Genomic DNA, 27,782 nt, shown 5'->3' on the forward strand with positions numbered 1-27,782 from the left:
TTCAAAATAGTTTAGCCTTTGAATCAATACAGTTCCAGGAAAGGAGTGCAGTGATCGATGCTCGTCTTCATCTAAAAATAAACTTAACTGAATATCTCACTGTAATTTCATTAATAAGAAAAATACATGTACATTTCAAATAGAAAATTATAAATAATCACAAAAAATATATTCTTACTTTTTGGAGTTAATGAAAGCTTTTCCACTTTCCACTACTGAATTGCATAATTTCAGGATCTATGAAATAAGAATTCAGATTAATTTAAGCAAAATCGTATATTACTAATTCTCATGGAAAGGCTTAGAGAGGTTGGTTATACACTCTTACTAAATAGCTTAAGGAAATTACATCGTATAATAGAATATACATTAAAATAAATTTTAATACACTTCCAATATTTCGGCAACGTCATGTTGCCATTTTCACAGGAACTTAAAAACAAGACACGCGCACGCAAGCACAACACACAGTAAATGAGGACAAAGCAGGAAGCTATTCTTTCTCCTAAAAGTCCTGATGGTGCCCCCTAGCAGGCAATGTTGGTATTCTTGGCTGATTGGGCTGAAGGTCTTCTGATGTAGGTTTCCCAAATTTGGGGCAGTTATGCAACCAAATTTGTTGAGGTTTGGATTGTTTCTTAGGGCTGAGGCTGATTCCATGAATAACCTTTCGTATTTGAATTTACTACGGTGTATTATAGTGGCTTTCTTCCACCGTATTCTATGGCAGGTATCCAGCGCATGGTCTGCAAGACCAGAGTGGCTGTATTGGTGAAACCGGATGTAGTCTTTGTGTTCTGAAATTCTAATATTCGCTGTTCTGCCTGTTTGGCCAAAGTAGGACAGCTTACAACTGCAAGGGACCTGGTATACACCAGGTAGGTCTAGGGGGGAGGGTGGTGTTTAGCAGAGCGGATAAGGGATGCCAATTTTTTTTATGGTCTGTAACAAGAAGTTAAGTCATGTTTTTTTTGGATTTTTGTAATTTTTTCTGAGGTGCCTTGGATATAGGGAATGGTGATGGATTTAGAGTAATTAATTCATTTACCTAGACTTATAAGAAAATTATTGATTTGACAATTTTAATGAAAAATAAATAAACAATAGCAATACACTTAAATGAATTAAAAATAATACAAAATAATGATAAATAAAATATTATGTTTTCAGTTTAAATTAAATTTGTAAGTAAGGAGGAATACACAAGAGATCGACCAAAAATCGCTCTAAAATCAACCGGTTGAACACTCCTGCTCTAGGTGATCAGTTTGTTCGCAAATTGTTGGAAACTTTCCTGATACGCTATTCTTATAGCTTACATTATCACTTAATTCGTTTTCTCTAATTTTTAAGTACAATATTTTAACATGCATTATTTAACACAATTTCCAACACAGTAAATGTCTATTCAGACAAAAGGAATCTTATATTATTTTTCTTACATTATTTAAGTTAAAAACCCCTGTAAAATCAAGTTTGATAAATTAATTATTTTAATTGTCGCACAAAATTTTTCATCAACGTTTATAAACTAAGGTTGCTCGATATTATTGATAGAAAGAAATACATTGCCCATTTTATTTTACTATTTAGCATAACAAATTGCTTTACTAGTTTGTGAAACTCGTGTTTTATAATAGAGTAACTGCAAAGTAAGATGGGGGGGGGAGAGGGGAATGAATATGCCACAATACTTTTGGATCTTACCAAGTTGTCTGCCAGGAATGCACAAGGAAAGGAGGCACTTAAACAAACTCAAAGCGAAGGATATGTTTATTATTAAAATATATACTTTATTTTGTATACAGCATTTCCATATACAAAATATGCTTTTGAAATGAATAGGCAACTGGCAGAGTGATAAGTATAAGAAAGTCGTTGGAAGTTTATTTTCACTTCATTTAGTTTAATCTTTTATCCAAGTGTAAGCATACAAAGTTCACACCTGAAGTATCTTGGACTGGAGCAACTCGTGGCAAAGGTGGACTAAGTTCTAACTTTCCTTACTATCCCATGATTCAAATCGCATCTCCTTATGGACATGTATAATGCTATGCATTATGGGAAGGGTCACTACCCAGAGGTGATACCAAGGCTGAAGCAATGCAGAACCCATATTTCCATATGCCAATTGCCAAAAGGTGTCACACCTTATTATTAAATTACTCTGGATTAGAGAAAGATGTTGGAAGGTTTTTTTTCACTTGGTTAGACTATAAATAATATATTTAGCTTAATCCTTTATCCAAGTGTAAGCAAACAAAGTTTGCACCTGAAGTATCATCAGAACTGCAGCAATTCATGGCAAAGGTGGACTAAGTTCTCATCACTTTCCTTAGTATCCCATAATGCAAAGCACATCTCCTTGCAGACATGTATAATGCTATGAATTATGGGAAGGGTCACTACCCAGACTGGTTTCGACCTTTATTGAGGTCTCTTCAGTGGGAGCCAGACCCAGAGGTGATACTAAGGTTGAAGCAATGCAGAACTCATATTTCCATATGCCAGTTGTAAAAAGGTATCAAACCTTATTAATTAATTACTCTGGATTAAAGAAAGATGTTGGAAGTTTTTTTCACTTAGTTAGACTATAAATTATATATTTTATATACAAATTATACAAAATAGTAACTTAATAAGGTTTGACACCTTTTGGCAACTGGCATATGGAAATATGAGTTCTGCATTGCTTCAACCTTGCTATCACCTCTAGGTGTGGCTCCCACTAACGAGATCTCGGTTTTCGGCAAGATAAGTACATTGGTTTTCTTTCGTTTGTTTTTCACTTTAATTTATGTTACTGGTGCTAGTGGTGGTTTCGTCCCCACTAGCACTGGTTTCTTTTAATAAATATTAGGACTGCTGGTAGTGCAGTTAGTATCTGCATTATGGGATTACTTTTAGCGGTATCACAGCCGCCATATATAGTAACTCAAACAAAAATTTGCTGGTGGTGTAGAATTATATCTGTATCACGGGATTATTTTATTCTCAGTCTTATGACTGAAAGTTTTTTTTTTTTTTTTCTTCCAATTAAACACAGAGGTTATAGTCTTTTTCCCACTTGAGATAATGGTACCAATTCCTCCAAGGGTGCAAATTCTAGGAATTGAAATTCCCGGATGTGAAGAAATGAGACAAGTTACTAAAGTTTTAAAAGAGATAGTTGGCGCAAACAAGATTTATTCTTTCACCCCTTATGGCAGAGGCAAATATTAAATTGTAGTTAAAGACGTGGAAACAAGGGACAAACTATTACAGGGTTTTATTTTCAAAGGCAGCACAGTTATTCCTGTAATGGTCAGGAGCCAGGTAAAAACAGTAAAAATCGAAAGATTTTCAATGGAATATATAGTGAATAGTAATGAAATTCTTATACAGACATTTTCGAAATGGGGTAAGATTAGTAATATACGAAAGGGTTTGTCAAGTGAAGATCCAAATTGGTTTTCTGGTGATGTCACCTTCACAATGGATGTGAAGAAGCCCGTACCAAATTTTGTCAACATCGGTACAATCCGAGTTATGGTAAACTATCCTGGAGCAACGTTAATGCCTGCGTTGTGGTTCATACGATCACTTAGATGGTAACTGTCCCAAATCTAAATGTTTCAACTGCATGGAGATTGGCCATATCGCTAATCAGTGCCTCAAACTCTGTCAGAAATGCAAAAGTTCTAAACACCACGTTATAACCCATCCTTTCAGAACTTTTGCGGAAAAAGTGGGAGCTCCTGTAGAGCCAATTAGAACACCATATATATCAGAGGCATATTGAAGAGTTCCCGGATCTTCCAATATTCAGTCTAGTAAAGACGGCGCTTTTAAGCAAACTACACTTGGTAAAATCGCAAAGAGTGCACGACCAAATCAGTTAGAAATTAGCCCCAGAATTCCAGATCTGCAGGAGCAACTTTTCAAATACTTTTTCAAAAAACTTTTCAAGTCAAATACTGATGGAACATCAGTTGAAATTACCAATAATGAACCTAAAATAACAACTGAACAGGTACACAATGAAATGCAAAAACATTCAACTGTTCTACAAGGAGAAACTGGAGAATAAACAGAAAAGCAAGTAAGACAACTGAAAGAACTTAATATGCAAACAAGATCATCAAAAAGGAAAGACAAATTAATAAAAAAAAAATTGAAGATAAACACAAAAAATTAAAAAAAAGAAACTACAACTAAAAGAAAAAGAAATAATAAAAATTGTAAAGATGGAGAAGGCTGTGGATTATCAAATGAAAACTCTTCGCTCAGAAGAGTTTATGGATTATGAATAACCAACTCATGCTAATAAAGAGAAAGCAAGAGATACAATTAAAGAAAATATAATAAAGGTTACTGATTCAAAGTTTTCTCAATACAGTTATCAACTACATGAAAAGAAAATAACTAGCTTCCAAATCAAAAATGATAGCCATGAAATTGAAGTAATGGAAAGCAACTGTCAAAAACTGGAAAACAGTTTACAAGAAGCAGGTTACACAATTGCTTCTTCACAGATTAAAGGCCTCGTCGGGTTCATCCAAAATTTAGAAGTTAAAGATTTACCAGTGACACTTCAATAATCATATGATCTCCTTTCTGTGTTGCCTCATTAAATGTACGAGGATTCCATAGGCAAATTAAACAAAAAACTATCTGGAAACTTATGCTATGTCATAATATCAGGTTTTTGTTTCTCCAAGAAACATACTTCTGCATATATAAGATATAAAAAGTTTAACAGATAGATATTCACTTCTTTCTTATTGGAGCTTTGGAAGATTTAACAGGGTTGGAGTAGGAGTTCTTATTCTTGCCCCCCCCCTCCTTGGGTCATTCTGTAATATCCAAAAGGGATGCAAAAGAGAGAATCTTGACAATAGATTGGAAATATTGTGGATGTGTAATAAGGTTTATAAATGTTTATGCTCCATCCAATGGAACAGTTAGACGAAAATTCTTCCAGGAATTGGAGCCATATTTATATGGTGCCCACTACATCATAGCAGTTGGAGACTGGAATTGTATCGTAAACCCCACATTAGACAAAATAGGAGGACACCCCAGGAGTGGAAAAGTGGGATATGCACAGTTAAAAACATGTCTTGACAATGCTCAACTAGTAGACATATGGAGGATTGACAATCCTAATCTTCTGGCATACACATACATGAATCAAAGTATTGGTACTCGTATTGATCGAATTTATATTCTTCTTCCCTTATAAATAGGATAATTAAGATAAAACATCTTGACATCAACATGTCAGATCATAATCTAGTTATATTTAAGTTCCACTGCATGCAAAAAGTGGAGATCTCTTCTGGATCATGGGAGACTTCCACCAAATTTTGAGTTGATCTTTTCAACTAAATTCCAGACCCTCTGTTTGAATTGGAATAATCAGGGGCACGCCAAGGGTATTTGCTGCCCGGGTGCAAACTTTTATCGGCCACCCCTAATACTGCATTGTATAATCCAAATTAGATATTAGCTACATAAAATGCCGCCGGGTTCGAATCCCACCTTGTGCATGGATGCTTGTTTGTGAAAATACTAGTGGCGGTAGATGGCATGGGTGTGGGTGATGAAGGTTGTTGCAGCTGGTGGAGATGGAGAGTTGTAGAGTATATACCCTCCCTCAATGAGTCTTTGGACTCCCTGGAGGTGTTACATAATAATAATAATGTCTCCAAGATCCCACTTTCCATAAACTTTTAATGTTGTCTTGTCTGTATTAATAATTAATCCTCTGCTTTTGCTGAATTTTTCCAAAATACCCCCCTAAAAAAAAAAAAAAAAAAAATATATATATATATATATATATATATATATATATATATATATATATATGGAATCATTTTTTTATTTTTTATTTTTTTATTTTTTTTATTTTGGAGGAAAATTGTAGATAGGAAGTTAGTAATGATGTAATTTTTTCATGTAGTACTGTCATATCCTGTACACCCTTGAGGGTACATGGCAGGAATTTGATGATGATGATGATGATATATATGGAATCATTATCCTTCAAAGTTCTGACTACATCATTGGCATATGCTAATACCTTATTTTCCTTATTAGTTGAAGGAACTGTTATTCCTTGCACAGCATGTGTATTGTTGACTTGTTGTAAGAAAGTTTCAAGAACCAATGCAAAGAGCAGTGGACTGAGAGAGCAACCTTGCTTGACTCCATTTTGAATTTTTACTGGGTCTGACAGGAATCCATTAACTAGGAGGCGAGTGGTTGAATAGGCATAGGCACCTTTGATAACAGATAGCAGTTTTTTACCTACACCAATTTGCTGGAGGATGTGGAATAGAAAGGGATGCTGGACATTGTTGAATGTTTGAGTAAGGTCTACTGATAGCACTGCCACTGACTGCTTTTTTGTGTTAACTAAGTGGATTAGATCACGTAGTAGAAATAGAGTAAATTCTACTGATCGACCTGGTACTCCATACACCTGTGTGCTTTTAATTATATATTTCATTCCCACTTTGAGCCTGTTATTGATAATGCAGAAAAATATCTTCTTCATTATCTTCACTTGGTATGTGTCCTGATGAGAGAAAGGAATTAAATAGTATAACTCGAATGGGAAGAATAAAATCCCAGGCCTCACGATCAAGTTCTAGCCCTAGACCATCTGGCGTTGTGGATTTTCTTGTCTGGCATTCTTTACAGGCTGTGGTAACTTCAGATGTATAATTTGGCTGTCAAGACCATCTTGGATATGAACAGGAAAGCCATTAATGTTCCAAGAGTTATAATTTCCTACAGTACTATTGTCTTCAAATGACTTTTGTAGTGTTTTTGAAAGGAGTCAAGGATGTCTTTAGTGGTGGACATGTCTTCGTCATCAACACAGATTTGAGTGATAGTCCTTTATTTGTGAAATTTTGTAAATTGTCGATTGAAGAATGCAACTGAAGGGCCATCTGCTAAGTACTGTTGTATTCTTATCTTAAAATTTCTTTCTTTTACATGTTTCTGCCTTTCCAGTTTTATCTCTATGTTAAGGTTTCTAATGATGTTTCTACATTCTATACCATTGCATTGGTTTGTTACAAACCAGCTTCTCTCTTTATACGGATCTTTCAACTTTTTCCTTTTGAGGAAAGCCTGTTCCTTTCCCCATTCCATCATATTCTGCTTTACTGCTTGTTTGAATTTTAACCACATATCCCAATTCCAGGTAACATTATTCCCAGGGCCGCGCCAACCCGAGGGTGCAAGGGGGTGCACTGCACCCGGCGGCATTTTATGTAGCCTAATATCTAATTTGGATTATACAATGCAGTATTATATGTTCTCATATGTTCTCATATTTTGCCTTTTGGCTGGAGAGCGGATACGCTAACCACTCGGCTAACCAGGCCGGCATTCCTTTTAGACTAACCCCAAAGAGAGAATCCCTCATTATACTTGGAATTCCCTTCTCCACTTACCCAAATTACCAGTCCAAGAACTTATATACAAGAACTTGGAAATGTTAGAAGACTGGAAAATAGGGCTGCTCTCCTTTACTTCTAAAGCCATAGTACTCAAAACCATAATCTTTCCTGCTCAATTATGAGCAGGAAAGATTATGGGCAGGCAAAATATGAGAACAGGTTGAGGATTTGTGGGTTGCAAAAATTGGTTGATAGGCAGAGGAGGGGAGATATGATTGAGACATTCAAATTACTGAAGGGGTTTCTATAAAATTAATTCAGAAGATATTTTTGAGAACAGGGCTGGTTGTGGGAGGACTAGGAAACATCCATGGAAACTGGGCAAAAGTGTGGTTAGTAAAGGTGTTAGAGCTGGGTTCTTTACTTTTAGAGTAGTGAATGAGTGGAATGCACTCCCTGAGTCTGTGGTGGATGCTGTGACAGTGAATGAGTTTAAGGCGGGGTATGATAGATACTGTATGAATGTTGAATAGTTGTGATGAATATGATTTGGGGCCTCCCTCGATGAGTCTAATGGCTCCCTGGAGTTGCCTGTAATAATAGTAATAATTGTACATAATAAATATTACGGCCATCACAGAAGCTGAAGAAAAGCAATTGTATAGTAAACCTCTACAATTTTTTTGGTCTAGCTGATACCAAAAAGTTAAAAAGGAATTTCTTCAACTATCAACGAAGCATGGAGGATTTGGACTTCCAGTCTTAAAATTCTGCTATTTAAGCAATACAGCTTCAAAAATCCATAAAATATTGCAAACTAACCACACATGTGCAGACCTTCTCCAGTACTACTTGGGTTTTCATCTTCCCCTATTTGGAGTTAATGATTATAAAGGTCCAAAAGCTGAGATTGTTCCTGAATACTGAGTTAAACACTATGTGCTTAACTCTAAGACTGCTAAAACACTCTGGAATTGACATTCTTTCCATTAAAAAAAAGTAAAATTTGGTATAAAGAAATCTTTAATCTCTTTCGCCCCAAAGTTACACAGTTGAGTATTGACAATAATATATTGTTTCATAACTTGAAGTTCCAAGGGTACCCTAACAGGAAGGATCTTGGCTGGAGAATTGCATATGGTCACCTTCCAGTCAATGCCATCAAATGGAGGTACTTGAACATTGGAGATCTAATCTGTGACATTTGTTACCAATTGAAAACAGCAGAACATGCATGCTGCCCTCTTGCTCTACATATTTGGAACAGATTATGTAATGTGTTGGGCATGTCACTATTTACAACAGAACAGGTTACTTTTTTTTACAATACCCACCAATGGAAAGAGAATTTTGATTTTTATAATTAATGAATTAAAATACCATTTATGGAAAGTTAGAAAAAAACATGGATTTGAAAACCAGCAATATGACATCCAAATGCTTTATAATATTGTATTGTGGAAATTTTATTGTTCAGTCAGACATTTTTTGTATTTAGAAAGAAGCATTCTAGGAGATATCAAATTTATCACTAGATGGTGTAGACCACCCACATTATGCAACATTCACCAGGGGGAGATAAAATTCTGTCTATTCTTGCTATGAGAGGTTTTTTAAATAGTTCCATCCTCTTAATTCAATGTAGTCTTATAGTCAATTGCAGGGATGACTGGAGAGCAATCCCAGGCAGAAAAGGCCAACTCAAGGCGGTTAACCCAGATGAGGCTAACCACCTGGGTACCAGTCATCTTTGCGCTTTAGTTTCAATTGGTTTTTTGGTTGTTCATCTATATGAGATGATTGGTGAAAAGGGAAAACTGATAGCCTTTGGCTACATGATGATATAAAAGAGCTGAGGCCTTTTCTCTCTCTCTCTCTCATGCTATCTATCTGTCTTTTTCTCCTAATACTATCAAGCTCTCTTGCACCCCCTATACCAACTACTCTAGGCCTATGATGAGCAACCCTTTACTTTTTCACCTCAATAAAGGTCAAAACCGGTCTGGGTGGTTTTGATTGCAAACTTTGTTTGCTTACACTTGGATAAAGGATTAAACTAAATATATAATTTATAGTCTAACCAAGTGAAAAAACTTCCAACATCTTTCTCTAATCCAAAGTAATTTAATAATAAGGTGTGACATCTTTTGGCAATTGGCATGTGGAAATATGAGTTCTGCATTGCTGCAATCTTGGTATCACCTATGGGTCTGGCTCCCACTGAAGAGACCTCAAAAGTCGAAAGATTATTTATGGAATCAGCCTCTGCCCTAAGAAACTCTCCAAACCTCAACAAATTTGGTTGTATGCGACTGCCCCAAATTTGGGAGGCATACATCAGCAGACCTTCAGCCCAACGGCCAAGAATGCCTACTTAGCCCGCCAGAGGGCACCATCAGGACTTCTAGGAGAAAGATAGCTTCATATCTTCATTTCCAGTTACTATATTGTTAGAGCTTGTTTGTGCTCCTGCCTTTTGTTAAGTTCCTTAGAAAATGGCAATGAGACATTGCCGAAATATCGGAAATATCTATTAAAGTATTATTTAATTTATATTCGGATCTACGTTGTTTTAATTCCCTAAGTTATTTAGAAATGAAGAGACCTCAAAGGTCGAAACCAGTTGGAAGCTTGGATGATGAATGGCAATGCTGTAGCTCATGAATTTCTAATTGAGGCTTGGCTGTTGCTGTCACCCAGGTGCTTGGTGGAAGGGGGGGGGTATTGAATGGCAATGCTGTATCCCATGAAGTTAACTGAGGCACAGCTGTTGCTGTTACCCCCCCCCCAGATGAAATATGAGGGGCTCTGCTCGGTGGTAGGGTGAGCCTGCCACGGGGTACAGCCAACGCTGAGTGAGCCTGTTACTGAGGGGAACAACACTGAGTTTTTGATCCTGTAGGTCGCTCACTGTTTGGTGATCCTGGAGATCTCACGAGTTTTTTTGGAGTGGTAACCCCGCACTTAAACAGGGAAACCAGTCTGGATAGTGACCCTTCCCATAATGCACAGCATTATACATGTCTGCAAGGAGATGTGCTTTCCATTACGGGATACTAAGGAAAGTGATGAGAACTTAGTCCACCTTTGCCACAAGTTGCCCCAATCCTCAAGATACTTCAGGTGCAAACTTTGTTTGCTTACACTTGGATAAAGGATTAAACTAAATATATAATTTATAAGAAACTCATATGTGCAGGTGCTGAGTATAAGAGAAGCAGGGTAACTAGTGAAATACCACAGGATTCTGTTCATGAGCCACATTACTTAAATGGTACATTTATGATATTGGAGTGCATATGAATAACAATGTACAATTATTTCCTGATAATACCAAGTTAGAAAGGAAAATAAGACATTTACGATACAGAATCCTCACAGACCTATTTGAACAAAATGATTCAATGGACTGACAGATTAATATTGCAATACAAAACGTTATGCTCATTGAATTAAGGATATTATTATTATTATGGACTACAGTCTATTAAGTAGCCCTAAACATCATACCAATACTATCCAGCATTTGCACAGTATCTATCATATTTTGATTTTAACACATTCGCATTTATGGCACCCACAACAGACTCTGGCGACATATTCCACACATTCATCACTTCCCATCAAAAAATCTAGTCTTGACACTCCTGTGAACTACACTCTTGCTCAGTCTCCAAGGATGGCCCCTAGATCTCCCACCAACAGTTCTGTTCTGAAAAATTTCCTCTGTATTAATCTTGTAAAAATGCTTCAGCAATTTTTATGTCTCAATCATATCACCCCTTTTCCATCTGTAATGCACAAATCATCATCCTGTCCTCATAAGGTTCATTCCATAGACCTGTTATCATCTTGGTCACTTGCCTCAGGATCCTCTCCAACTCATCCCCGAGAAAGCCAGGTGACCACATCTGCCCACATTTGTCAGAATGAAGTCTTACCAAGGCTCTACAAAGAGGTATAATAACCTACTTGTCTTTGCTTCTAAAAGTATTCTTCAATAACCAAGTAATCTGATAAGATGCTTTAGACACTTGTGCAATGTGCCTTCTAATGTTTAATTCCTCATTCACTAACACCACGAAATCCCTGGCTTCATCAATTTCCAGGAGTACAATTCCATCAATGTGGTACACAAATGGTAATCTTTTCACCCTAAAATGATAACCTTACACTTTGCCACACTAAATTAATATCTGTTCATCTTTGTCCAGACTGCCAGTCTATCCAGATCATCCTGAAAAATGTTAACATCATCTTTATTAACTACTGCTGTACTCAATTTCAAATCATCAGCAAACAACTGAATAATTCCTCTCAGATCCTTTCCTATATTGTTAATGTACAAATTAAATAGTAGCAGCCCCTAGAAGAGAGTCCTGTGGCACACCACTAGTCACAGTGGACTTTACTCCTGAATAAACTACTGTGTGATCTCTTTATCAACTATCCATTTATCCACTCCACCAACTTTATATCCATTCCAATATACTGCAATTTACTTATTAGAATTCTGTGCAATATCCTATCAGAAGTCTTTGCAAAGTCCAGCAATATTATTGTAAACCCATTAACTTTATCGAACTCAGCTGTCACTGTATTATAAAAATATGAGCAAGTTACTGAGGCATGACCTACCCTTCACAAAACCATGTTTCCCCCATATAATATCCCATTTTTATCTATCCATTTCTGTGTTTTGCTCTTGGCCAACTTCTCCAATACCTTGACTACAGTTCCTGAAATTCTGATCGGTCAGTAATTTGCTACAACACTCGTGGAGTCTTCTTTATGCAATGGAACTATTCCCCCCCCTTCCGCCCCCTTAGCACTAATCCAGAGCATGATCAAAGGCACTGCTAATTCCCTAGCACCTTCTCATAAAACTCAAGCTCGTACATCATCTAAGCCTTTGCCTATCTTGTTAGTGCAATATCTCCACTAGATGATATACTCTTGCAAAGTGTTCATTTAGTAATTCTACTATTTTGCCTAATTCAATTACCTCCCTACCATCAGGTTCAGAGAAGATAAAAAGACAAATGAAAAGATCAAGCAGTAGGTAACTAGGATGCATCAGTCCTATGGAAATGCTCATGAGAAGACAGTTTGATAGAATGTGGTCTGAAAAGTTAGAGTAACAGATAGGGAAAATAGGAGAAATGATAGAAATATAATTTGTCACAGTATAGGCACAAATGAGATTTTATATTTCATGAGAGGTGGGGAAGAACTGTCATTACTGGAAACTGAAGAAAGTGTGGTTGGGAGGCATGCAAGACTGAAGGTCTTCTTCTAGCATAGGTCAAATGTATGGAATGGGCTACCAGTGGATGCTTCAAGTGAATTTTCAAATAGATGTAATAGGTATTTAAGCATTGAAAAGGCCCTCTCTTGATGGTTCTTCAACTTTCTGGAGTAACCTGCATAATAATAATAATTTTATTATATCTGATAGATAGAAAATAGCAAAACAAAGCCAACAAGATTCCATTTCCAACTTAAAACATATCAATAAACCAAAGGAAGTGAAAATTTAGTTAATTTTCACTTCCTTTGAAAATGAACTACAGTCAAAATATACAGTTCCAGTAATGTTACAACAGCTCTGAAAACAGACTGAATTTTTTTGGATGCCAAAACTTCATTAACATTAAACACTGATTTTCTCCAGTCCCACTTCCCTAACAGTGAAATCATTCTCCTAGGAGATTTTAATTAAGCATACCACAACTGGCTTATATCTAGAACTCCATCCCCTTCAGTGCTTATACTCAAGCCTGAAATGGCTGCTAGAAAACTACCAATGCTTCCATTGGTAGTTTTCTGGCAGCCATTTCAATTCCTTCAACAATCGGACGTAGTGGTGTGCCTGGTTTGTGTATTTTTGGCAGGCCATAAATTCTGGGCGTGCGGGCATAATGAGGTATTAATTTTTTTGTTGTTTCTTCGGGCCACGTGTGGGCAGATTTGATTAATTCAGTTTTTTTCTTTTTGTTACGTTTTGTGGGGTTGTAGTTTACCATTTGGTAGGTGTTGTGGTCTGATATCCTTATATTAGAGGCATTTCTGAAAAAATAGACAGAACACTATGCAAATACAACATTAAAACCACCTTTAAACCCCTAAATAAGTTAAGACACCTACTCAGTTCTTCTAAAGATCCTCTTCCACATCTAGCCCACCCAGGGGTATACAAAATACAATGCACATGTAACATACCATACATAGGGGAAACAGGGCGAACTATCCCAATCAGACAAGACGAACACAAACGACACATTAAATATCTCCATTTTGGAAAAACCGGCCTTTCTGACCACGCACTCCAAACATATTACAGAAATGATTGGAAAAATACAAAGGCCTACACCACACCAAAACCTGGTTTGAGAGAACATTTAAAGAGGCATGTGAAATGTTCAAACACAACCCAAATCTCAACAAAAATTATGGTCTCACCATTCCAAGAATGAGGAGAACCCATCTAAAACCTGTATAACAACCTAAATTAGCCATAGAAAAATCCCACTACAAGAAGACAACCTGGTGAAGTGTTTGAAACATTCAACAGCAACTGAAGGAAATCATATTATAACAATCAGAACTGTACAAATCCAGAAGAATATTAATACATGAGGACTTTAGCAGTTTATTGTAGTTGAATTTTTTTTTATTTATTTATTTTTTTAATTAATTAATTTATTTATTTTTTATCACTAGAGGTCAGGCTAGAGAAAAGGATTAATTAACTACGTAGATTTAGTTTACCAGTATATAGGGCTAGAGCATGTAGCATGGTAGCGTTTTTACAAGTGTATAAAGTTCCTTATACACTTGTATCCTTCCGATGATGACCTCGATACAGGGGTCGAAACGTCAAGTTTTATTTTATTAGTAATTAATAAAATAATCTGTTCAACGTGTTTTTGTGTCCCTAAATTTGTAAATATGAATGCTGATCACCATGTAACCTTAAAAGAAAGCTTCCAAAACAAGGTTTTCAATTCTTTCCGAGTAGCCTTTGAATTTGACTATATGTTGCTTCCAATTATTTTTTTATTATGAACTCCACGCCATTAAGACCCATGGGTATTGACTTTATGGTAAAATATCACACAAGACTTTCTTTCAAGAATGTGTTAAGGTAGGTGCTTGACTTCTGATATTCCAATTATATTCCATTTTATAAATTTAAAGGTTTCTTCCAGTTCTAGCAATCTTTCTTCAGATTTAAGTATTCTAGCATTTAGAGTCAGAATGTATAATTGGTGGTTTCCCAGTTTTTTGCATCCAGTGAAGGTCTTCCAGAAGGATTTGAGCCAACACAATCATTTCTGCTGGGAAGATTTAATGATAAAGCTCTCGTTACTGAACTCACTCAATTATATCACACCTTCTTAGCCAATGGCTATAATCCAATATATATATAATCCAAAATAAGTATTCCAATACTAGTGAGGAAACTGCAATAATACACAGAGCAAACAATCAAGAAAGAACTGAGCAGCATAATTGCAAAGTACTGAAGGCAAACCATAAGGTAGTAGTTTGGACAATAAATAAGATAGGTTGTGGTTGCCTGAGTGTTAGCATATCCACTTTCTAAGAGGCTATGGATTTGAATCCTATCATAGACATGGGCTGTTTGTGATTGTCCTCAGGTGGGAGATGAGCTCACTACTTAGTTTGGGACAATTGCCCCATTTAATGGAGGCTAAAAACAGTTTGAAAAAAATCCCCTTTAATAGAATTAAGAAAGTTCTTTCACATAATTCATTTCATGTAGTATAACAATGTGCATAACATTGTAACAAACAATGTTACATCTCCCTTTAGTACTGTGACAATATCACTGACATAAATAATGAACAGTATTTGTCTAAGGAGTGAACCCTGTGGATCAGTTGTGGCTTGTCCATAAGGGCTGCAGCCACCTCCAGTATAAAATAAAAGTTCCTGTTTTATTATTGCCATTCTTAAATTTTTATATATTAATCTAAAAACTGTTATTTTCATTTTGTAGCAATAGTTGTATTTTGCAATAATCAATGTGCTGTGAGGGCCAGGGCTAGTATCAGTACTGGCAAGTATACTCAACGCTAGAGCTGCATTCAATGCAGACCGCACCAAACCACTACCTAGTGAGGGTAACGAGTGATTTATGTGCAGTTTGGGCTGGTAGCATTGCAGTCCCACCACTACAAATTCTTATGAGCCATCAGTGGATCACCACTTGTAACCTTCCTACTCCCTTATACTACTCTCCCATATACAAGTTTCTGATATCTATCAGAGAGCCAATCACCAATCGATTCCACTAAACTGATATCCAAACCCATATGATGCAACTTAAAAATCAACTTGTCATATGGCAACTTGTCAAATGTCTTGGGAAAATATAAAAAAATGAGTGTATACCTTACCTTCATCCACTGTTCTTGTTCCTTTATTGTAAAAGGTAAAATTTTAGTAATTTTAATTTTACTAAAATAAAGAGCACTCTTTAAAAAACACAAATAATATTACCCTCATTTGCCCACTTCTGTATACAAGTTCTCACCAATTTCTTCAAAATTTTAACAACTACATCAGAAATACAGTCAGGCCTTTAGTTTGATACCTCCATTCCACTACCACCATTATGCAATGTTACTATCTCACCCTCCTTCCACTCTCCAGGAACATTCTCCATCACAAAATTTTCATTAAACAGCCAAATTAATGGCAGATTAATAACGCCATCTACTCCTTATTGGCATTTAGCATCCTCAGTATTCAGAAAACAACATCTTCATTCACTTCTAAAACTTCACCAAGCATTATCCTTCTAGGAAGAAAGTCTGTAGTATCAAGATGGAACATGCTAATAAAGTGGTCATGAATTATCTCAACTATGTCATATGCTTTTGTCACCATATTCCCATTTCCACCTAGCAAGATAATCTGCCTACTATCATTTTTCCTCTTTCTCACCACATAGTGAAAAAAACTCCCTGGGATTCTCCTTGGATTGAAGTGCCAGTCTCTTCTCATATTTTCATTTTTCTCTGCTTTAAATACTAGTCACTTTCCTGGCTTGAAACATATTCCTCATGCAGCAGTTCTCCACCTCTCTCTTTATATGTCCTTAATAACCTCTTTTTCTTCTCCAATTCTCCTTTTATTTGTCAACCATTTGCCTTCAAATTGCTTTATCTTCTTTCACATAAGATATACAATCGGTCAGTGCAGTCAATAGTTTTTTTTAAATTTTTTTTTTATTTTTTTTTTTTTTAGGTATCTCCCATGCACTAATGATCCCCTCTTCCTTTAAATTCTTTCATCCATTGTACTGCTGCAAACTAGTGTTTAAGTCTATGATAGTCATCTTCCTAATAATTCCTCAAATTCATTTTGTTTTGATACCTCCCCCATTCCTAATCATCCACCACATCAGGACTAGATGTCACTCTTACCAAAAAGAGATAAATATGTCATCTCAGTCACAATCAGATCCTCTGTTGCTATGACCAAATCCAAAAACATTTGATCCTTGTGTTCCCTCTACCACATGCTGCCTAAGACAGCTGTCCTTCAAGAAATCAGAAAATACAGTTCCCTTATTATTGCTTGCTGTCTCCTCTGCCAAGTTTATATGGCTATAGTTGAAGTCTCCAATAATGATCACTTGTTTTGCCTTTGTTAAACTAATTTGCCTAAACATTCCCAGATGAGTCTTTGACTCCATGGGTATATCCCCTTAACTTATCAACCTCGCCAGAAAAAAATAGCCATTTGGCTTTTCATCCTAGTTATGTTATAATATAATATAGTGACACACCTTTCTGGCAATCGTACAGCAAAAGTAGGTAAGTTCTTTTCACTTAAACTCTGATATTCCAGGTCTAGCTACTCACTGATGAGACCTCAAAAAAGGTTGAAACCGGTCTGGGTAGTGACCTCTCCTTATAATGTAAAACAGTACTACATCTCCTAAGAGCGGTGTGTTTTTACATTATGAGAAAATATCAAGAATAGTGAGGGATCTTGCTCCACCTTTGCAACGAGTTGCCATGGTGTGGCACTACCAAGTGGTCATTTACACTTGGATCCGCCGACAGTTCGTCGGCATGAAACATTCAGATCGTGAAAAACAATAAAGGATTTTTATCCCCTTAACATACCACTCAATATTTTGCCTTTCTGACACCATAGCATCTATCTCACACCGTACACTGCGATTCTCAACAGTGAGACTGCACAATTCATCCCTTATCATGAGTAACACTCCACCACCACCATGTTCACCTCCATATGCTGCCAAAATATGCTATACTCTTTGATTTCTATCCATGTTAGAACAGCCTCCTCAGTTAACCAAATTTCACTGATATCAACGACTTTTAGAGAGGCTGAGTCAATATCAATGCCACAAAAAATTCCATTTATTCCTAATGCTCCTGCCATTTCTTTACAAATAAAACCAGTGTATTGCCAGCATTCTTATGACCATTATTACTCCCCTCATACTCCACCTGCCTCTGTAATGTAGATTACACCCTCTCCTTTCTCAAGCCACTATTCCCATCCCTTCAACATTCCACCAGTACAATTTCAGTTTCCCTATTACTTGCCCAGAAAACTACAGTTATCTTTCCAAATGCTTGCACGCTTAGGCATTCAAATGCAAATCATTTCTTGCATAGTTCTCCTCTGCCCTCATATGTACTCCACAAATCCACATATTCCAGACTTCTCTTCTCACACATTCTCACTATGATCTCATTCATCATCACTGCTCTTCTCCACTTTGCATTATCAAACTGGAGCAACATGCTACTATCTTTCCTCGGACACTTTTCTGCTGCACTCTCTCTAACATCAAACTCAATTCTCATACTACATGATTCACGCTACCTCCCAGATCATTCGTCCCAACCATTAATATCATTTCCTCCACATTTTCCTCTTTGTTGCCATTGCCACTCTCTGATTCCACCAGGCAAACACTCCTCTGGCATTGTACTCTTCTTCTTCTTCCTCTACGCGTTTATCTCACGTTGTACTCTACCTACCCTAAATCACTGTAACTCCATACATGACACTCCAAAGGGATTCATTCATCTTCTCGCACTGGCATCCCAGAATCTTACGGCTTCCCATTTCTCTCTCACTCTCTCTCTCTCCTATCTTTTGCTTCCACACACTCTCTCTCTCTCTGCTTGCTGCAATTTACTTACTTCCACTGTCTCTCCCAATCTTCTGTCCTACTCTGATGCTTTGCTTCTACACTCTCGACTTTTTAAAATTTCCTCTTGTCCTCTGTCTCTCCAATTCTTTCGCCTTCCTCTCTCTGATGAAAAATAAATAAACTTTTAAAAAGTAATAAAAAAAAACCTTAATCCTTCCATAAGTTTAAAACCTTTCGTGGGTGAGAGTCACAAAAGTTCTATGAAAGACCTGATGAACTGCTCTGAAAATGTCAAGAAAGAGTAGGGGGAATACACAAGTTGCTCAAAACCTTTTTATGGTTTATAATGATCTGTAGTAGTGGTTAGAGATTATTGTACCTGAAAAACTACCTGATTTGTTACAGTTTATAATTCACTGACAGGCATAATGCAAACTTATTCAATAAGCCTTACATAAAGTAACTTAAGATTAAGCTAACTGTATCTAATCCTGGCATAAAACAGTATTCCTATGTAAGTATCTTATACTTTTCCTTTTAAAAATTATTACAGGTAATATATTCTAAAATTCAACATACTTTTTCCAATTTCATTTCCAGATGTTCTAAATCTTCTTCATTTTCTTGAACACTTTCCCTGAAAGGCAATGAATAAAACCAATTTACAAATCATTAAAATAACAGATGGCAGGAAATGTGGTGGATGAAATGTTACTGGGGGGTAGTTAGATGAAATAGAGTGAGATGAATCTTTTAAGAGCAGATTACATGCAACACAAGCTGCAGTTCTTCAGGAATTAATAGAACTTTACATAAAACATGTAGAAATAAAACTGGTGCACAGTGCACTAAAATATCATTTAATTCATCCTCAGAATATAGTCTGCATATTTATTATTATTATTTATAGCATAAATTATACTCAAACTGAAAATGTCTGGAATTAGTGCTAAGAATGCTTTGCTTTTGAGGACAAACTACTCTGCCACAGCCTGCTAGGCTACAAGCACCAGCTCTTGTTGGCATGGAAATGCAACATTCCATCCATTTTATTATATCAAATAATTCAGATATGTGTTATATGTTAATTTCACACACGCATTACAGGTTGCAAAAAGCTGTAATATAACAGCATTAGGAGCAAGAGAGAGAGAGAGAGAAAGAAAAGCATAAAAAAACCCAGGTCATCAAATAGTATGCTTTTAACTTATTGACATTTTCTGAATGAATTGTATAGTTAATGTAGGAATAGAAATAACAGAAATTGCTCTTTGTTGTTATCAGACCTCCATTGGAGTCAGAAGACTCATCACAGGCAGTCCTACACTTACACACACAGTTCATCATACCATTACTTAAATGCAATCTAAACACCTACCACTCGCAATGCAAAAAAAAAAAAACTTACTCTCCCCCTGCTCACATCTTCCTTATATAGCTTCCAGGGATAGACTTTTGATCACTTGTATCTATCCACTCTATGAAAAATCTCATCCACAATAATTTGGTAATAACCCCTTATCAACCTATATGTCTCAACATGTCCCCTCCCTCCTCCTACCCACTATACTCTGCAAATTCCATTCCCTTCAAACTGTCTTCTACTCAACATTCCAGAGACCACAAACCATCTTAGCTAACTGTCTCTGAACCAGTTCCAACATCACTTCATCCTTTTTATAATTAGCTGACCAAATCTGTGCATAGTAATCTATATGCAATCTGATCAAAAACGTCTTATATAATGCTATAAAATCAAAACATCCTTACTTCTACATGTCAGTGTCCTCCAAATCATTGCCATAATCCACTGTGCCACCCTCACAATTTTAGCAAAATGTTCCCAAAATTTCAAGCCATATCCACTACATCCTAAGATACCTCATTTCCTCTAAGATATCCCTACCAATCTTATATTCTGCATCCTATTTTTTGCTTCCTGAATTTTAAAACCTTACACTTTTGCTACACTGAACTGGAGCTCCACTCATATGCTCATTCATCCAGTCTATTCAATTCCTATTGCAAGGTCACAGCATCCATACTGTTCTACTCCTCATAATTCTCCCAACTTTGCATCATCTGCACATAACTGTATAACATTCACGTTATTTCCAATATCATTTACATACAAATTAAAGCACAGCCTCGAAACAGACCCTTGGGGCTCACCACTAGCGACTTTCCTCTTCTCGCATATTTACTCCTCACCCCCCCCCATACACAACTTGTAGATACCTATTAGACAGCTGATCTCCAATCCAGTGCACTAATCTACTATCCAACCCAGTATTCCAATTTAATTACCAGCTTGTCATCTGGCCATCTATCAGAGAGTTTTGCAAAATCTAAATATACCACTCCCTATGCAGTTTCCCTTGTCCAATACAGTTGTCATCCTGTTATAATAGTAAGTAGACTGCTAAAAAATGACCTTCACTTAGTAAACACTTTCACCTTTCTTGTCTGCATGGTTAGCCTAGTGGCTATGAGCTTCACAACCATATGCCTGGGGAAGGAGTGTCCTAGGTTCGATTCCCGTCGACGACGCGAGAAGCTTAAGGATCATCCTCAGCCATAGCCAAGTTAGCTGGTCTTAGACATGGACAGCAGGGTTTTTTCCACCAGTTTATCTGGGGTTTTTCATCCTGCAAGCAGGCAAATCGGTCCAGTGAACACACACGGATTACAGTCAGGAATACTGACCCAGCCATAGGTCTGATTCGTCAGCTATGCCAGTTCTGGAGCCCGGATAAAATTTGGGGGGGACTGAGATGGTGCCGTACCTCCCCCCCATAAAGGGGAACTCATGGCCGTGTATCATCATACAATTATTATTATTATTATTCACCTTTCTTGTCTTTGTACTTCTCATGCAACTGATTATTACCAGTCATCTTTTGCTGTCTCCGTAATGCCTTCTTCCAAATTGAATGCCTCAACTCTTCATTCATTCATTTCACACCTACCTTATCTGAATTCTTGAGCTTGGGAATGCATTCAGAATTTGTCAAACAGTTCCTGAGCACCTCTCGGCGGCACTGATCTCCTTTCCATCCAATTCTTCTCATTCCATGATAAAGCAGTAAGCCATCTCCTGAGCTTGTCATAATCATCAGCTTTATAGTTCCATATATATCCTTTTCTCACAGAATTGGCTAGCCACCACTCATGGTCACTTTCACCAAAAGAAAGATGTTGCCATCTCATTTGCAATAACATCTTCTGATGAGATAATCAAATCCATGATCATTGATCCTCATGTATCCTCTGTAATGTACTGCCCAAGTTATTCATCCCAATCTATATTACCATAATTAAAATTACCCATAACAATCACCCTTTTGTTATTAGTCAGATCAATTTCACTATACAATTGCTTCACACTGCCCTCCATATTACCAGGTCTATAATAACACCAAACTAAATATTTCATCCTGTCTACCTCAACCTCACATCATAGTACTTCAAAACTACTGCAACTATCTACTTCTTGCATCTCAACCTTGGTGGGAAATAATCCCTCTGCTTCCATCAACAACACTCCTGTTTTTTTCTGCACTGTCTTCACAAAAAACACTTGAGACAAAAAGACAGTCTCACATATTCTGACAATTTTGAGGCAATTGAACTATTAACCAGTGGTGGCCCGTACATAAGCACTGCAACACTGCAGCACCCCCAAGGAAAAAATGAAAATTTTAAATTTTGTTTGGGTTTATAAATAATAACAATGCTTACAACATTATATAAATGCAATACAACATGTTAAAGGTTACAGCTTATGTTTTGACATTGATTGATTAATGCTTGAGATTACGAAACAGATGCACTGCGATCTAACGCCGATATTCGTTTGCATTTGTCATTGCACGTTACGTCATTCTGACATTGCCGAAATGGCAGTGTATTTTTAGTATCCTTATGCAGGTTATTTCTGTGAGATATGAAACGTTTATTATTGGTGAGCGTGAGTGGTGAACTATTTTTTGTAAATCTTATTTTATTTTGTTAAAATAACATAATTATTTATTTATTATAGATACAAGGCTGAATTATGACAAGTGTCACTGTTGAAAATATGAAAAGAATTATATTTTTTCAATTATCTTTACACGAAATAAAAGAACTGCGATCTAACGCTGATATTTGTTAGTGCTTGTCATCACGTTATGTCATTCAGACACACTGCCCCAAACAGCAGTGTATTTTAAGTATCCTTACGCATGTTATTTCTGTGAGATATGAAATGTTTATTATTGGTTCGTGTGCGTGGTGAACTATTTTTTGTCAACATTATTTCATTTTGTTAAAATAACATATAATTATTTATTTATTACAGATACAAGGCTGAATTATGACGAGTGTCACTGTTGAAAATATGAAAATTATATATTTTCAATATCATTACATGAAACAAATGCACTGTGATCTAACGCCGATATTCGTTTGCATATGTTATTGCTATTGATACAAAACTTTTATTATTGGTGTTTGTTCGTGGTGAGGATGAAATATTTTTAATAAAGCAATTTTTAATATGTAAATTTATTTATTAATAAATTTGTCACTGATTAGAATTTTTTTTTTTTTTTTGTACATGCAGTACCCCCATTTAAACTTTTCACCGGCTGCCACTGCTATCAACACTGAAATTTCATTTCCTTTCTTTTGAATACTTATGGCATTGATAAATATATATGTAGTTCATTCCTGGTTCTACAGAAAGTCCTACAGAACACACTTCCCAGATATAACTTCTCCATATCCCCCAGGCTATTCCTCCCTATCATCACTGATCTTATATATCACTCTCCCCAGAACTAAATGTTGCCTCCATATCCCTGGCCATTGTACACTGCCACATCCACTCCCATATCCATCATCCACACTTCTCCCACAGTGTCTCCATGTTTGACCTACCCCCCCCATTTCCCGGTCTATCATGTGTTCCTTTTCTCTCGTGATGTTCACTCATGCCAGTCACTTCTCCATCCACAAACTCTCCTATTGTACTTTCTTGCTTTTCCATATCATCTGTTGCTTCCTCATACCATTTAAATCCATTTAAATGTAGCCCATCTCATCTCTCTTATATAGCTCCAACCATCCCTCAAATCTCCCACCCATTCATGAAATAAAACTCCTTTCAATTCACACAACTCTGCTAATCTTTCATAATCTTTGCTTGCTGCTTCAACTTATCACTATCATACTTAAGGAACACACTGACTACCTATCACTCTTACTTTTTAATCTTAATTCTTTTTTTTTTATCCTTCTGCAAACTATATACCAAAGCAAACATTTTAAACTGATATAAGTTTTCTTAAATACTTAATTCCTAATTTCAGCTTGCGTAATCCTGTGCTACTTTTTATGATAGATCTATTGGGGGGGGGGGGGAGGATTCCGTTTTTTTTTTTTTTTTTTTTTTTTTTTTTTGTAAACAAGTACAAATGATGAGTATGGAATATAAGATGTGGAGGTTAATGGGAAAAAGATGAGTGGCTGCCAGGGTATGTCCTAGGGTATGACAGGTGCAAACTGAGATGAGGGGTTGTGAATGCAAATTAATCAATGCATAGGTTACACAGGAGAATGGTGTACAGTCCACATAAATAGTGGAGTGAATTCAATGGATGAAAAAACTTGTATAAGACTAATGGACTGCACTTGAGTGGAACAGCAATAGGTGTCAGCATACAGATAGTTTTGTTCGGTGAGGGAGCAAAAGCACAAAATCAGTTAACTTACTGCTAAGGGATTCAGAGTGGTGGAAGGCACTGCTGAGACATATGAGCATGAGAATGACAAAAGGTTAACAAATGTGAACATACTTTTTTCTGCTATCAAATTTCAATGGAACACTTGTTATATAGTTTAACAACTGTTTTATTGAAACTTCATAGTTGAGAAAGTACATTCAGCACAGCTTGCCTTTGCCATTCTCACATTCATTCCTTTTAGCCCGTGTAGACCAAAAAGGAATATTGCAATTCACTTACACTAATGCCAGGAGCATAATAACAACGGAGTGAAGACTTTGGTATAGGTTAACTATAAATTATAAGTGATAGTGAGACTTGATTGATAGAGAAGAATATTATTATTATTACTACCCAAGACCACATGGAGTCAAAGACTCATCTGGGAGGTCCTTTTATCATACACAAAGCTCATCAAATCATGCTTTAAACACACTCAAATTCTCTGCAGACACCACTCTCAGGCAAGGCATTCACAACTCTGCACACAAAAAACCTACTTCTCACTCCCCTGCTCACATCCTATTTATACAGTTTCTAGGGATGACCTCTGATTCTCCCCTGATCTCCCACTGTTTTCTGTAGAACCTCTCCAACATTGATCCTATAATAACCCCTTACTAACTTGTAGGTCTCTATCATATCTTCCCCTCTTCCTCCTATCCACCAGACTCTAAATTGCATCTTCTCAATCTTTCCTCATAATCAACATTTCAAAGGTCAGAAACTACCTTAGTCAGTCGCCTCTGGAACCTTTCCAACATCTCTTCATCCTTTTGAAAACCAGGTAACCAAATCTGGGCACAGTAGTCCATGTGTGGCCTAATCAAAGCCTTATACAATGGAACAAGATAGGATTGGATATTACTACCAGTAACAAGAGAAAAAAATTTCTCAAGATAGTAGTGATGAAGGATGCAGTGCATTTAAAGCTATTGGGAAGAGACGATACATAAGAGACATAAATTGGAAACAGAAAATAATACATTAAGAGGAAGGAAATGGAATTCATGCAGCTACTGAGAAATGAAAACCTAAAAGAGCTGGTGACAGAGGGGAATTGAGAGTGCTGGAGCTGGTGAAAACATCAGAAGTTTTGACACTGAGCAGATTGATCATACAGTTTTGACCCCCTCAAGAAATGGCTAAGCATTGGGAATTTTGAGAATTTCCATAAGAGGAATATATGGTTCAACTACAGAGCCACTGATCGTAGCAAACTCAGGAGACACATGGAAGCAGCGCAATTCACAAAAGAGACTGCAAGGGAAGCAAAATAGCAGAGAATGAGAATTAGTCATGGGATGTTGGAGAAAAATAGGATCATACTTATGCACAGGTGCATGAGGCTCTAGATGAAGGACCCCAAAAATCAGGGCTAATTTATGGGCCCAAACAATGAAATTTAAAATTAAAGAAAAAAATATACAAATACTTAAAATCGAACATAAAAAATATTGTTTTCAGTTAAATTTCCAATATCACTATAATATACACTCAGGTCTCTTTTCATGCGTATCTTTTTTTATGCGGTGCATAACTTCAAGATATAAGACCTTTCGACACTTCTGCGCATGTCAACAGAAGGAGAATCCATTCCGATAATAGGGTAATCCAGCGTTTCCCAAACTTTTTCTATGATGGAATACTTCACAAATCCTGAAATTTTCATGGAACACCTTGGTTATTTTGTAATGTATTAATTAATAATTAATTGTTAATTTAGCTGAATTTTTATTATTAATTAATAATTAATTAATTAAAGATAAACATCATTAAATTAATTTGTGCTGATTTTCATTGACATATCTCATTCTGATCACCAAAAATTTATATTATTATAAGTACTTACGAGTGAATGCAGACTTTTTCTCCTGTTTGCTGGTAGTTTCCAGCTCCTTTTGCACACCCTGGAAATCACTTTGTAGGCTGGAGGTGGACGAATCACTATCTGTCGCGTCACAAACACCTTCAATAAGAGATTTCTTAACACCAAAATTAAACAAAGTCCCTTGTCTCTTATTCATATTAAAATTTAAATCTGTAGGTCTATTAATTTTAAAAAATAACGACACTACGGTTTCAAAACAAGCACTTTCACCCTACAATACGAACTTGTGAAGAAAGTATTCAGTATTACTAGATCTGAGAACCGGATACAGACTACCTTGATCTTCAATTTCATTGGAAAAATTTCTTTATACTTTCTTGCTGATTGGTCACTAATATTTGCAACACAGATGTCATCTCGTTCAATTTTGAGAACAGAGGATATGCCGCCTATTGTTATAATCGGCTTACAGGCAATTTTTATGACCGTTATAAACAGAGGTATTCCCTTTCCTGAATGTTGAAAGGAGGTTTCAATGTGTGAAAATTAACGATAATTCATGAATACTTCCACGTTTTAAAAATACACGGCTTGGTCACTAACATTTGCTACACAGATGTTTAGACGTTCTGGGTCTGAGCTTTTCGACATATTCACGAATATTATTCTCCTCAGAATATTTCCATTATAAAATATTTATTACTATAAAAAAAGTGTTATATTTCAATAAAATTAAATGAATAAAGCTTTAAAACAAACTTAGGCATTCTTATTTTCATAAATTTTCATAAACTTTTTTTTATGCGATTTTAGGTTTATTTTAATTCACAGCTTCGGTTTTATGAGGTTTTCGAAAAATATGGAACACATCCCTAATTTTTCAATGTAAGTTAGGCCTTTTTTGTGCGATTTTTTATATGCGGTTTTCTGTGGAACATATCTACCGCATAAAAAAAGACCTATATATATATATTATTATTGTTATTATTATTACCCCAAGACCTCATGGAGTCAAAGACTCATCTGGGAGGTCCTTTTATCACACACACACACACACACAGCTCATCTTACCGTGTCTTAAACACACTCAAGCTCCTTGCAGACACCACACTCTCAGGCAAGGCATTCCAATCATTTACAACTCTGCACGAAAAAAACCTGCCTCTCACTCCCCTACTCACATTCTCTTTACACAGTTTCCAGGGATGACCTCTGGTTCTTCCCTGATCTCCCACTATTTTCTGTAGAACTTCTCCAGCATTGATCCTATAACAACCTCTTACCAACTTATAGGTCTCTGTCATATCTTCCCTCCTCCTATCTACCAGACTCTGCAAATTACATCTTCTCAATCTTTCCTCATACTCGACATTCCAGATGTGTGTGTGTGTGTGTGTGTGTGTGTGTGTGTGTGTGTGTGTGTGTGTGTGTGTGTGTGTGTGTGTGTGTGTGTGTGTATCTCAGAAGAAGGGTATCGCTGCTTCAAGCCAATATATAAATAGATTACATGCCCTCTTAATAAAAATAAAAAAAAGATTGTAAATACTATTTATTTTCATATACTTTTTGTGCCATGACATGTTTGCGGCATTAATCTTGAAACCTTATTTTCA

The 27,782-nt window shown here is 36.4% G+C and overlaps 1 protein-coding gene across 2 annotated transcripts in view; it reads right to left on the bottom strand.

The window, feature by feature from the left end:
- Positions 1-27,782, bottom strand: part of CenB1A (Centaurin beta 1A) — a 627,189-nt gene that overhangs the window by 556,202 nt on the left and 43,205 nt on the right. For both annotated transcript variants that reach the window (XM_090408048.1, XM_090408046.1), the window contains exons 2-3: positions 19,150-19,207; positions 179-237 (exon numbers count right to left, since the gene is read on the bottom strand). In XM_090408048.1, the coding sequence (XP_090264174.1) occupies positions 179-237; positions 19,150-19,207 (117 nt within the window). The remainder of the gene's footprint in view (positions 1-178; positions 238-19,149; positions 19,208-27,782) is intronic.

Source organism: Typopeltis vanoorti, chromosome 18 (assembly GCF_054136105.1).
Source record: "Typopeltis vanoorti isolate ZY-2024b chromosome 18, IOZ_Tvanoo_1.0, whole genome shotgun sequence".
Taxonomy (NCBI): Eukaryota; Metazoa; Arthropoda; class Arachnida; order Uropygi; family Thelyphonidae; genus Typopeltis; species Typopeltis vanoorti.